The sequence below is a fragment of the Tachysurus vachellii genome, chromosome 6 (genome assembly GCF_030014155.1).
Source record: "Tachysurus vachellii isolate PV-2020 chromosome 6, HZAU_Pvac_v1, whole genome shotgun sequence".
In the NCBI taxonomy this organism is placed as follows: Eukaryota; Metazoa; Chordata; class Actinopteri; order Siluriformes; family Bagridae; genus Tachysurus; species Tachysurus vachellii.
The window spans coordinates 20873378-20888209 of record NC_083465.1 but is presented as its reverse complement, the minus strand read 5'-3'; the positions used below and the strand labels follow the sequence as shown (position 1 = coordinate 20888209).

The 14832-nt window shown below is 38.0% G+C and overlaps 1 protein-coding gene across 3 annotated transcripts in view; it reads right to left on the bottom strand.

Annotated features, from left to right (window-relative positions):
- Positions 1–14832, bottom strand: part of usp54a (ubiquitin specific peptidase 54a) — a 48780-nt gene that overhangs the window by 31435 nt on the left and 2513 nt on the right. For 2 of the 3 annotated variants that reach the window (XM_060872831.1, XM_060872833.1), the window contains exons 1-2: positions 12677–12819; positions 4099–4703 (exon numbers count right to left, since the gene is read on the bottom strand). In XM_060872831.1, the coding sequence (XP_060728814.1) occupies positions 4099–4245 (147 nt within the window). In that variant the 5' untranslated portion in view covers positions 4246–4703; positions 12677–12819. Of the gene's footprint in view, positions 1–4098; positions 4704–12676; positions 12820–14832 lie in introns of those variants that run through there. The other variant, XM_060872832.1, reaches the window with a different exon arrangement.

Below are 14832 nucleotides of genomic sequence, written 5' to 3'. Positions count from 1 at the left end.
ACGTACGCTACATAAATTATTTAAAGAAACCAAGAAAGAAAGATAAAAAAAAAAAACAAGAAAGAAAGAAACCATCTCTCAGGGTAAAAGGTAGGTTTACAGCAAGACTCTTTTCTGTTCCAGGTGGTGGAATGAACTTGCCTTAGATGTCCGAACAGCTTAGACACTGGCTATCATCAAACGATGGGTGAAGACCTACCGCTTCCTGAAACACTTAAACAAGCTCTTATTTTTCCTGTTTGTTTTATGCGTATATTAAAAAAATAAAATAAAATAGTGCTTTAGGTTGATGGTATCCTATATTTGTAATTTAGTAAACTAGTGTTAATGTATTCATTGATAGAAACCTCAAAGCACGTAAATGTAAACATAATGTCCTGCCATTTTATAACTAATTTAAGATAAAGTCTGAACAACAAAAACAAAACAAAAATCAGTGTTAATTTCTGACTAGGTTTTCTAAAGCCATTTGTTAAAGCCAAGGCATTAAAACACAAGCATCCGGTCTCTGTTAGTAAATTCATAGCTAGTCCTTTGGCTATTGCCTCGTGCCACTCTGGCATTTCCTGATTAGGGCTTCTCTTCACAGCATGGATCCTTTTCATGGATCTTTAGCTGTATTTAATCACCAAGGGACCAGTGCAGGCAGAAATCCGATCCTCAAAGAGAGTATTAATAAAAGCTCATTAAAGCACCGCATTTAATTCCAGACAAAGAAATTACTGTTTTCACCCCCAGCCTCACGATTTGCTGTCTCGACATATTGTCATGCCTCATAGTAGCAGACAATACAATAGAGCAGTTCAGCCTCCTCCTCCAGCTCATAACTGACACTAATTTGTAGCTTCGGAGGCATTATTATCTGGCTAAGCAGCTTTAAATCCATATAGCTGGTTATACAGTAATCTAAAAATAGAGGGGACCTAATGGCAGGTTGTGTGCTGGGTAATTATTGTCCTAGCCAGCGGGTGCATGACAGTTGTTTGTGGGCTCTTTAGCACACAGGCTTGAGTCATCACTGAGCATGAAAAAGCAGATGAGCTACGTGTAACATTGCTCATGTAAGCAAGAAGCAAATGTCTAAATTCCAGCACCATCATCATAAACAAAAAAAAAATGATAGCTCCTTAACCTCATGACATGTTACTGACGGATGCTTGGCAAAATGTCCTGTATGTAAATACGAAATTTGTAAACAAGTCTATGTTTAACCTGTCTATCCCACTGAACACACTGCTGTGTGAATCATGACGTGATGTCTACAGCTGAACCGTGGCATTTTTTTATGAACGCAAACATGTATTAGGAATAATACAATGATTGTTTTTTGTACTTGTTTATGTACAGTTTCACTGCATTTTGCATTGATTCAGAATTGTTATGAACCTGGGTGGAAGAGGCATTAAAACATATGAAAAACACTATTTTTGTGTGGATAAACACTACTGGGTTGCCCTGTAATCACCAGACCTCACATGCTGGCATCATCTCAGACAGAGACTGATTATTATAATGTTCCTGGTGTAGCTCAGAGACTGACATTAGGGCTGCCAAATAAAATAAAATGTAACTGAACTTATAACTTAACCATTTAGTATTCATATGAAACATATCAAACCAAACAGATTCCATTAAGAAACCCCTACTGACTGCTACTTTTCCTACTTTAAGTGACTAGGGCCAGTTTAAAATACAGATTGTCACTAAACTGCATAAAGTTCATAATCATAATCACAGTTCTAATCTAATCTAAACCTGGAATATGAGAACACTAACATTTTCTTGATCTTAGAACATAACAGACAGACTGACTGTCTTATTTCATGAATTAAAAAAAGAAATATTACAGAGTGATACAACACAATAATCAGTCACTGGGAGTCTGACTGTGTTTCCCCTGTCAATCACATCAGCACAATGGTTAGAGAGTTTGACTCCTAACCCTAAGGTTGTGGGTTTGAGTCTCGGGCCGGCAATACCATGACTGATGTGCCATTGAGCAAGGCACCGAACAGCGCGAAGCCGCGAACTCGTATATTATATATATTCGATATATATATATATATATATTATATATATATATAATATATCGAATATATTAAAGGCGTAACAGCTGATGAAAAAGCAGAGACAATTGTAGACGAAAATGAAGAGAGATTTTATCTTAGTTTTTATTTTATACAAAACATTTTCGTCTCGTCTTTTTACGTAAACAATAATGCATGTTAATTTAGTCTTAGTCAGCGTTTTTGGACAGTGGTGCAGTCTTGTCATCGTCTCGTCTTAGTCATGAAAAAAAAGGTTGTTGAACATATTTCGTCTCGTCTGACGAAATTAACATTATTGTGAGATAGGAGTCGGTCTGATCTCTTACATTTACATTTACAGCATTTGGCAGACGCCCTTATCCAGCGCGAATACTGAAAGTAAAAGTAAATAGCTTCATGGTTACTTCATGTGAAAGTAAATAGCTGGCTGGTGGATGGGAAATGATCAAATCCAAATGGGGATAAAGAGAGTGGTAAAAATTAACAACTAAATAAAATTATTTCTGCTTCATAATTTATTATATTACTTTAAACAGGGGCAGCTAATTATATAGCAGGAGACATACAAGATCATTAAAAGACAGCATAAATCCTATCTAACAGACGCTTTAGAAAAGATACAAGCCATTTCACACTGTACACCTTTGCAGTTAGGTTAATAAACCTTAAATTACATTCTCCTCCCAAAGTAGCAAGGAGTAGTGAGCTGTAAATGACAGGGATTTTAGTTGGCAAGTCATGCATCTATGCTTGCTGGAGTATCTTACTAGACCATGACATAATTAAAGTCTGGAATAAAACGCAGTATTGTCCAGCTAAAATCTTACCCTTTTAGCTGGACTAATCCAGAATTGACTAATCTAATCTGCATAAATATGCTACACGGTATATGAAAAAAACATGGTGTGGCTGATTGTTTTCTTTAAAAAACAAGCAAGAGACACACCAGATGAAACTGGTGGCATCAGGCGTGGTTCCTGATTGGTTGGTATAACAACCTGTAGCTTTGCCACCATTGTGGATGAGACGAACCTGCGCTAAACATTATAATTTTGCAGTGCATGACTAATGAACCTTTGAATTTCATTATGTTTATTATGTTAGTATTATTCCAGATAAAACAGTTGATTAAAATAGAATTTTGAAGACTCCCATTCCACTCCTCTTCTTGGAATGTCTAATATCCATGAACAGGGGTGTGTCAGGTCTTCACTCTGCCACAGCATACATTAAAAGCACACACCCTGTCCATTAGCTTTTATAAGGATCACTTAGAAAAATGCACAGACACAAAAGATGCTCTGGAAAGCCATAAGAAAAATACTCTGTTGTAGCTGGATTTCAGCGCAGTAAGGTAGTAAAAAGGTTTGGGTAAATGAATTTAGGTTGAGGTTCAGGTGTTAGGATTGGGGGTTGGAACTGGGGTTAGGACTGGGACTGGAGTTTAGTATTAAAATTGGGATTAAGGGATTGGAGGTTGGGATTAGAGTCAGTGTTAGGACTGGGATTAATTGGGGTTAGAGTAGGGACTGTTGTTGGAGTTAGGGATTGGATTAGGCTAGAGCTTCAACACAGTGCAGATTCTTCTTTTAGATAAATACATTAATAATAATCCATAATTACTGCTTGATCCTGGAACATTTTCTGTAATTAGTTTGAGCCAATTGATAATTTCACAGGTTGATATCTTAACATGCTTCATTTCTTTTTTTTATGGATCTCAGGCTGTGTTGTGAAATATTACACATTCATGGTGTATTTTCTATTAGGAATAACAAGCTCCAGCTGTATATGTCCCAGATCCCTGAGTTTAGAAATATCCTTAATTGTGGTCTTAATTTGTGTGTATCTGTGTGCTTAGGACTACACAATAAAACATCAGGGGTGAAAATTTTTCTGAACCCAGAAAACCATGCTTAGGATCTTAAGTAATTTTTCAATAATAAGAAGAATAATTACCTAATGCTTGGTTTATAAATTACAAAGTTCATGTTGTCAGGTTTTATGGCGCTCATGTACGACGGCTTGTGTTTGTAAAAGTGTGTATTACCTGCAGAGCACTGTTGAGGAAGCAGCTGTTCTGTCCTGGCTCATTGCTGAGCCCTTTGCTGGGAGCAATGGAGGTCATGGTGCGTGGGGTAAAGATGCCCTGTAGCCCACTGCTGCCTGATGCAAAGTAGTTCCTTTTCCAGGACATGGTGGAATTGGCTTTCAGCAAGCAGTCTGTCCCAGTAACACCAACCTCAGGGTCATATTCTCAAAACAGACAAGACTAGAATAAAATGTCCAAAAAGAGCTCTTTCATGGGCTAGCATGACCTAATTCCTTGGCTTGCTCCGAGTTTCAGGCTTATAAAGCATCACCAAGGGGCAGGGTGAAAATAAAATCATGAATTTCAATAGAGCTGTCCCGGGCTGACTTACACACACGTCCTCTACTTTTCACACTTCTCTCATCTGTCTGAGGTGTTTTTCATGGAATCTCATGGGTCTTTGTGCAGGGGGTCTCAGGTTTGTGAGGGCTGTTCTAATCTCCACTTTGGCCACCACAGTCCGAAACAGCCGCTGGAATATATTTGTGGGAGAGGAGGTCAGCGTCTTGTCTTTCCCTCGCTTGTAAACATACCGGCCGGGTGTGAAAATTCACACTTCAGATCTGGAAGAAAAAGTGAGCGGTAAAAAGATTTAGAACTTAGAGCCATTCTTAGAGCTTAGACTCATCATCTGTCTGCTAAGGAGACAAAGATACACTTAACATAACTAGAGTTAGGTATATAACATAACATAATATACATAGTAACCGCCTAGTACACTACACAGCACAGCAGATACAGTTGTCTGGAATACATGTTTGTGTGTGTGTGTGTGTGTGTGTGTGTGTGTGTGTATGAGCAGAAGTCCAAATACTTGAATATTATTCAAGCAATACCTTGAAATCATCATTCTGCCTGAAATGCCCATGGCTACTGTCAACACCCATTTGTTCTTTAAACAAAGAGATTCGAGGGCAGTTTTGTAGTGAGAATACGGGCAAAGTGGAAAGAATGACAGTAAAGGAGCATCCGGGCTAGATTTAATGTCCGTCTTTGACTACAAAGTCAATAAAAATAATAGGTAAAACTCACATTCCTTGGCTTTGTGAGAAAATGAAATGAGAAATGAAATGAGACTTCCACCTTGAAACACGTTAAATACGTATATGGTAAAATATCTACAATGTGCTTAGCGATCAGGGTGCTAATTTGTCAGTCAATACTGTATTAGTTAGCAGCTGTCTGCCAGACTGACAGGTAAGACATAGCTAAAAAAGTTACCCGATCTCCAACATAAGAGATAATGTCTTATTAACGTGAAATCTAATGTAGAAGTAGCGGGGACAATGCAGCTATGTGTAGTTAAGGAAAAGATAAGTTAGAGATCTATACGAGGTGAAGAACACAATGGCACCCGATAGTAGAATTACCATAAATGTTAAAGTTGAAGTAGAACCTGATCTGTAATTGTACAGATGGAGAGGTAAGAGAGCTGGACAGACTAAAGGATTAAATCTCTGCTGCATCGTTTCCATTACCATCAGAAACTATGTGAAACTTATCTTAAGACATATAAGTTAGCTCAGAATTCAATGACAGAATCAATCTTTTGCACACCTGAAGAACGTAACTTGATACTGACAGGCGAGTTGCAATGATGGATTTTTCCTTTACGATCGTTATAGTGGCCAAACAACACCACGTTTTGTCTGTGTGTAGGATAGGTCCAAGTGTCACGTCTGGCCAACAGATTAGCCAGATCAGACACTAGGATTAGTCTGGCAGGAAAACCTAACCTCATGTACAGTAAGAAGCTCTTTAGCTCCCAGATGGTTGTATGTCTCTATGAGCCTACAGTAAGCCCTGAGAAACAAGCGTGACTTTGGTCAGAGACAAAGTACTGGTAAACAAGCTTGTCTCATAGTTCCAAGTAGAGAAGGACACTTTGGCTCAGAAATCCACTGAAATGTTTACCGTAACTACTCCTGCTATCGCCTTGGAAATGTTTTGCCATTACACTGTGCATTCTCACCTCTGTGATCAGGATACAAAAATTTGGTTTTGACCGGAGTTTCTTTTATTTATTTAATAATTTTTCTTTGGATGGACTGTGTGCGTCACTACTTTGATGCAAAAGCAGCCTGCCTCTGACTGTGTCGTGCCTCTTAAATCTGTTTCGTGTTCAATTCAGCCCAGTTTTACTGCAGTGACTAACACCACCGTGGCTCAACAGCACACAGCACAGCACTATTATCTAATCAACAACACACACGGAACTTATACGGCCATGCTGTTTACAGACTACAGTCAATAATCTTTTCCTAAACATTATTAAAATTTGGGTCACTGGAATCATAGTTGCCAGTTCTTGTGTTGATTTTGTAAGTGCTTAGGCCAATCAGTCAAAATCAGTGGAGATGATAGTGATGGATTAATAGCAAGTCAAAACTCTTGTAATGCCATTAGTCTGCTCCTGGCTGCTTCTTCACTTATCTGCACATCCATTAGCCTGAAATCCATTAAGGACCTGACCATGTTCTGGAGACGGCCATTAAATTAGAATTTTTAATCTCGCTTATTTCTCAACAATTACAAATCCCAGTAAAGCCCAAACGGCGTCATACTGTTTTCAATGTGGTTAGATGAATGAATTGTGCAATTTAGAAGGCACACTGATGACCAAACATCTATGATATGATAGGATAGGAGTTCAGCTCTCAACGGTTATACAACATAACAGTAAGTGAATGACTTCCTCCCATTTTACACTAAATGTCTCTTTCAGTTTGTGTTCCAATATCATAATAGTTTTATAGACAGCCAGCTATGGGCCCAAAGCATTAAATCACACCGGCACAATAATCCAGATCTGCCAGCTCAGCGGAAAATTATCAAATCCTCAAAAGAAAAAAAAACATCTTGGGGATCTAAGAAACAGTGTAATGGCAGCATTTCTATGGACATTGGAGTTATCAACTTTTCCATCAACATTGCTTCAGCTGCCAGAGCTGGTTGTGGCTAATATTTAAGGAAGTGGCCCAGATTTCCACTTTGAAAATTGACCAATTATGTGACCAGAGGGCGTAACATTTGGCGAATCCCAATTCCTGCTGACTGCTTTTTATAACCAAACACAAAGGCTTAGAGAAATCAAGCTCCATAACAATTAAATAATTAGGAAGTCAAAAATACTCTGGGCTTGATTTAACAAATCAGATGTTAGAGGCAAATCAATGTAGCTAAAGTTGAAAAAGTTAGTGTGTTTCTTTATGAAAAAATTGTTGTACACAGTTGTAAGTTGTAACATCCTTGGGTCCACATCTATGCAGCTGATGGTGCTACAGTGGGCCAACAGGTAATGCTTTTGCATAGGTTTCTGCTTCAGTCCTGTACTGTGCATGTGGGAGTTTTGCATGTTTTCCCTGTGTGTTTCCTCTGATTTCCTTCCACCTTCCAAAAATAGAAAAGAGGCTGAACAGGCTGAGAAATGAGCTCCAGAGCTCTTACCACCACAAACTTTATATAGCTACATAAATCAATTAAACAAAGCAATACTTTGAGACTAATCAACTTTGCTTGAAAATGAATGATGACTAAAATCATCAAAAGTGAGAAAACGCATCCCCTCCCACCCACCCTTTGACGCCACAGCCTGACATTTTCGTGCTGGCAGCTTGCATGTGCACTACTAATGAAATCTCACCAACAAACAGTTTCACACTCCGGTCTAACACCAACATCTTTTATACTTGCCAGAAATGCACTTGAAGCAACAGTGAGAAAATATCCAACAGGGACAAAGCTTGACTCAGACAAGTGGATAAATAGCTACAGTACCGTCTGGCAGATGTCAAGAAAGCCACATGTCTTCAGCAGACTTTCCGAACATCGAGAACATAACGTTGGGAATCTTATAGCGTTTTTCAAATCAATTTTCCAAAGTCAAAGTTTAGAAGTAAGCATATGTTCAATAGCACCAATTACTATATGAATATTCAAAATTGAAAAAAAATCAATTCACATTTATGCACAATTTCTACAGTTACACTGATTATTATTATTTTACGATTATGATATTTTAATAGTCAACATAAATCGGGCAACCTTGTTGTGATCAAATTCCATACCAGCCAAAAATTCTGGCTCTTTGTTAAAGGGTTTTCATTTACATTTATTTAGCAAGTAGTAATTATCAAGATTTCAAAACCCCAATCCAACTCGTTGATTATTCTATAAAGGAACAGTATACTAACTTAAGTGTTCTTAATACTTTCTGTGCCAAAGACTCCTTTAACAGTCCTAGTAGAGACCAGGGTAATTAATCCAGGAGAAGTGCCCTGGCCTACATAAGTCCACATTAATGGAGCTATAATTCTCTGATTCATGGTCCACCGGTCCTGAAAGCAAAGAAAGACGAGGTCTGTGTAACAGAAAGTGTCATATGGCATAATAAATGGACTACACTTCTGCCTGCCATCAAATTAAACAAGATAAAACCTCTGACCCAGAATCAGTGAACTTGCTTCATCAGCTGGTATAAAGATTTTCTTTAACCTTAATTTCAATGTAACAAAATGACTAAACTGTATTAATATAGAGATTATTTGATGCCATACCATGAAAAGGGAAACTTAGAGCAAAAAAGGTTTAGCTAAAAACTGTCAAAAAAGCAAACTAGGGAAAAAGGTCTTCAAATTTAGACATAAAAAAAAAGACTAAAAGTCTATAATAATGTCAAATCTAAAACATTTTATAGCTAGATTAAATGGTAAATACACTTCTTAGTTCCTTTGCCCTTCTGTGCTGGCCAGCCTGAGCAGCAGCAGTGAAAATGTTAGCTGAGTGATACATTTGAATGCTTTCTCAGAAAGACAAGCGGTTTGCAATCCCTTATCGTTTTCGGAGCAGTGTGTCCTGAATTTTGGTTCAACGTTTCATTACACTGCATCGATACTGGACACTAGATTTAGAAATCACAACCTGTACATCTCTACATATGTTGTTAAATCAATCCAGAGGAAAAAATTATAGAAATAATGAGCTCTCTGACAAACATTGTTTTTTCTTTGAAATAATCTGTTCTCTGTAAGAGTGTAGACGAACCATGGTGCTATACATACAAACAGATCAACCTCAGTAAGGTTTAAGTCATCCGACAAGCCAATATATGAAAATAACATTACTTTTGAGAATTTTAAAAACAAAAGCAAGTTTAATATATATTAAAGGACAATCATTGTTTTTATGCCCATACCCATCTCTTCCAAGTCTCACCATATATCCAGCAGGGCAGAAGCCTACTGTTGTTTCTGTTATCATACGATGTATACATTCTTTTTTGCCCCTGTATTGATTTTTCAAATCTGAAGTTTTGGAAACACATCTGACACCTGAAGTAAACAAAGATCACGTGTGCAACTACACAGAGCACAGATATCACGTAACATATGATGACCGTGAAGAGAGTTCAAAAGATGTACCTTTATGCTTGAAATCTTAATTTACGTAAATACAAACTCAAATTGTGATATACAAAGGTCGTTTTGGTAAATGCTTTATAAAAAACAAAACAAAAAAAAAAAAAAAAACACTGTCTATGTGCCATCTGCAGTTTCACTGTTTGTTTGTTAGCATCATTTCCTATGATTAATCGTCAGCACACAGGACAATTCTCATTCACAAGTATAAAGGCCGCTCTGTGGGGGCTTGAAATATGATATAAATAATCGAGTTGAACGAGTGATTCATTCAGTCAGCAAGAGAAAATTAGAAGAGTACGACAGACCTAAAAGTGGTGAGCTACATATAAAGGGAAGGGCAGAAAGATAAAACCCACTCAAGACAGCTGATACCTGTAGACATGCAATTTCATATAAATTACAGTAAAGGGAACCATTACCTCTGCCACACAAGTCAATATCCTCTTGACATGAACGCCTATTTAACCTGGAACAGTAACGATAAAGTCGAAGGTGCTCGCAGAATCTCATCTTTCTTTCAAAATGTGTTAAAAAAAACCCACAAGACATCTTTGTGCTGTTCTGCAGAGCGAGCAAAAGGAGGATTTACTTCACATTGCTTGCTCTCTCAAGTGTGCCAAAGCCTGTTAACTGGATCTGTTTGATCTGAAGTTAACCCAATGTGGATTTTGTCAAATCACATGACAATGCAATTAAACATGTGACTAATGCCCATATCACTTAGAGGTCTATGGGACTGTGGGAGTAATTTGGTGAGTCTTCTGATTCTGAATATCTGAATCTGAACATTTCTTATGATAAAATAATTAGAGATGCAAAAGCTACAGCACATACCACAGATTTTAGCTCTCACAGAAGAACATAGCAGATTTCCCTTAAGTGCGTCTGGTTTGAGCCAACTACAGAACCTTAGAAGATCAGACCCTCTTTATTCACAAACAATCCATGAAATCTTCACGTCACCTCATAATATTAAAATGTTACATGAAGTAGCACATCAGTGTGCTACAGTTTAGTCATTTTCTAGATAACTGTCTATTAGATAAAGTTACAGTAATGACATATTCCAGATTTATGAGAGACAGGAGATTTAATATGAGGAAAGGGGAATTTGTTTAAATTATATGGTGAGCAAGTCCTTTCACTGTATTCGGAGTAAATATGTCTTTTTGACCTAAATTGGTATATAACGTCTATATAAAATTGGAGGGAACATTTTTGTTTTTTTGATGTCTATCAGGTAGTAATAATTACTCCCTCCTACACAACTACAAATACAAACAAAAATTCAAATCCTGTGGTGCAAACAGACACACATCAAAAGCATTACGTACATGAGGTAAACATCAGAAAAACATTTATTATATCACCACAAGATCACAACAACAAATCGTAATCCATAGTTGGTAGATGCTGTGTGATGGGGAGAGCTAACCAGGGGTGGGAAATGAGGCAAACGAGGAGAAAACTGTATAAACTCCCTAGACATTATCATTTGTAGTCTGACTGAAGCCTTCATGCTAATTTCTAATCTAAAAAATATGCATAACTATTCTGTACAAGCCAGAGCCTTTTGATACCAGAGTTCCAAGTTTGTTACCCTGCATTTTATCATTCTGGACAAAAGTACAGATTAACTGATTGGCATTAGGCAAATCTCAATTCCTTGAAATACAATCTACTTTAGAAATCTCCAGGAAACTAAAAGCACTGCTTCGGCTTACAACTATTGTTTGCAGAAATATATCCACATAGGTCTGGGGAGCTAACTAGACAGCAGTGCAAAAACGTCAGAAGTACAACATGATAAAAAGTGGGAGGTTTTTACCTCCATGTAGTGAGAAGTCTTAGGTTTGTGAGACAAAGGCTGCATTAACTTAAATGTGTGGCCTTATTAGCAGCTTCTGTTCATTCATCCTTAGTAACTGCCTGGTCAGGGCTGTGAAGGATTTAATTAGGCTACTAGTTTGCTTATATTATAATCTAGCCACAAGGGTTGCAAGCCAGTGACTTCTATGCCAGAAGGGCATAGAAGGGCAGGAAGGGCATCCTGCGTAAAATCTAAATATGCAAATCGTCAGTAGAGGATGGAGTTAATTGGTGCGAGAGTAGAGGATGCTGAGGATAGAGTTAGGTGGAAACAGATGATTCGCTGTGGCGTCCCCGAACGGGAAAAGCCGAAAGTAGAAGTAGTTGTTTGCTTATATGATAATGGTATGTGTTATCTCTGTGGTTACGGTGCTGGACTACTGATGGAAGGACATAAGCTCAAATCTCAGGGCCACCAATCTGCCACTGCTGGGCCCCTGAGCGAGGCCCTTAACCCACACTGCTCGGCTATATAAATGAGATAAATGTAAGTCACTCTCGATGAGGACGTCTGGCGAATAACGTAAATGTAAATGTAAATTCTAAGAAATAAAACCAGTTAAATTTATTAGGAAGAAACACAAGCGGGTACAAACCAAAACAGCACAGCAGGCAGGATTAAAATGTTATTTACATTAATAATTATTGTGTGCTGTATCTGAAGCTGACAATCCGAATTCATAAACCATGCTGACAAAGATTTTAAGTATATAAAATACGCTTCCTGTATAGGCCACGCCCACTTCGGGTTTAAATCCGAACCCAATCTCAGGTTTCTTATTACAGCAAGGTGAACACAGCCGGTGTGCGCGTGCAGCAGTGCAGGTGCTGAAACACCTTGCACAATAAAAAATATATAAGCAAAACCTCAAGATATATATTTATTTAATAACATGTAAATAATCACAGTGGGAAAGTGTTAGTCGTGCATCAATGCTCGGTAATATCGGATACACAGAACGGTATGAACAAAGAGTTAGGGCGACTGGGTGCAATTTATATCTATCTTCACACCTTATATATCTTCAGACTGCGTAGACTGACTGTTTTCTCTCCTACAGGTTTTGAACAATCATTTTTCAAGAAAAGTAAATGTTTTATTTAGCTCGCTCCAAACTTTCTCATGCGCGCGTGCGTGTGTGTGTGTGTGTGGGTTTAGTCTCTTGCCTGCTTGGATGGAGCAACAGAGTCTGCTAATAAAAGCCTTATAATAAAACACTGTAACAGGTAAAAATGCATCGACTCACCTTCTCTATTAATCTGTTAGGGAAATGATGTGTGAAAGAACTGAGGACGCAGCGGGTTCCCTCTGTATGTGCAGTTAGTTACTCTCTCTCTCTCTCTCTCTCTCTCTCTCTCAGCCCTTCACCAAACTGAACACATTTCAGCACTGACACACACGTGTCTCACTCTTTGTTAGGACCTTCCACTGCACTTTACAGCTACTAACTGATGCTATTCTAAACTTAACCCAACCTTCGTAACCAAAACCTTTCCCTCTGTTTCTGTTTTAATAAAAGCTGTAGTTTTCCTCATGGGGACCAGCCAAATGTCCCCAGAATGTTACAACTTTTAGATATTGCTATAATTAAGATATTTGGTCCCCAGCAATGTATAAAAACATGTAAAGGCACACACACACACACACACACACACACACACACACACAGACACAGGATGGGGGGAGGACAGGCGCCACTCACTACCTGCGGTTCACACCACAGACCACACTCACTGGAAACTGGGTCATGTTATCAGTACTTGTTGTACAGAAAAATAAAGGGTTTCAGGAAAATTTTGTTCGAAACTCTACACAGTGGAATACCAGTAAATGTAGTTACTAGAAAAAGTGGAACAAAACTTCAGTCTGACACTATCATGTCCGAGTCTAACAAAACAAACATTTCTTAGTGTAGGTCCAAGAAAATGCATTAAAAACGAAAGTCACAACTGTGACATCATGAACCAGGGTTAACTTATTTGATTCACAAGATGTCAAAATACATCCTTGTGTTTGTTCAACAACAGACAGTTAGAGAACAGAAGAAATAATGCTTTATACGTATATAGTTTTAAGGTGCTACACACGTGACGAGTGGATCAGCCTTAGTAGGTTTTACCTTGTTTTCCCGACTGCAGTGTGTGGCACACAAGATAGACAGGGACTGAATATCAGATAAAACAAGACGTCATGATCATTCCTGCTTTGGGGCATAGGGACAGTAATATATGTCAGTGGATCTCCTCTTAAACAAACATTATCATGTAGTGTACATTAGCACTAGACAGTTCTCTTTCAGTAGTCTTCAGTTTGTTTGCACAGTAATAAATTTTAAGCATTAGAGGAACCTCTGGCTTGGGTCATATCTAGGACAAACATTTGTACCATTGTTTCAGCACTTCATCTGTTTCATTTTTTTTCCTACACATCAAAGTACAGTTGGCTGGTCATTAGGTTTCTAATTATGAAAGGGACATGGGGAGAATATATTGATTTTTCATGCAGCAGATCTAAAAATCAATACAAAGTCATTGGCATGCATTTGGGCATTCTTGATTTGATGTGATTTGGTTTGACAAGCTGAACAAGGGCCAAGAAAAGATTGAGCCAAACAATGTATTATTTAGGGTTTTGCCCCTAAAGTGAGCTCCAAAATCATGAAAATCAACCTTTGATATTTATTATTACATGCAACCACTGGAGTAATTCATATATTCAGTATATATGCATACTGGCTTGAGATGAATAGAATACAGGAGTAATTTAATAGATCCCAGAAGTTATTATTTTCTCTCCTGCAGCAGGCATAAAGAAAGCCCATAAAGCCCAGAGCTTTAAGGTAGACTCTAATCACCAAATTTTTCTGCAAGAGCAGCAATTTTAAGCAACCCAAAATGCTTATTGGCACAGTGATGACTGAGTCAAAATGAACCACAACCTCGCTCTCCACCCAGGGATAATTAACCAGCTGTACCCATGCTTTAAGGTTCCACTTTACAGAGTTGCCAAACTGGCAGCTCCGGTCTAGGCCACATGTCGGTAACACATACATGGTTAAGAAAATATAATCATCCCTTCTAAGGAAATATTCGTGTTACAAGCCTGAATCACTGCAACCTGAAAAAGAAACTTTGGTGTTGAGTCATTAAGGCATTTCAGTGATACAGAGGAGTAATCGGTTTAACAGATTTGTTTATTTTGGTGAACTTACATTCATAAATCCCATGTTCAAAAACACGTTACAAATGCTATACCCTAACTATAAAGGAAGGATGATATGGAAGCCAAAAAAAGCACATTCAGTGGTTCTCATATAAAAGCTTTCCCAACAGTAGATGAAACACTTACAATAACAAAGCCGCTGTTTGAATCTGAACTGCTGCAGGCCAACACTGTTGGATT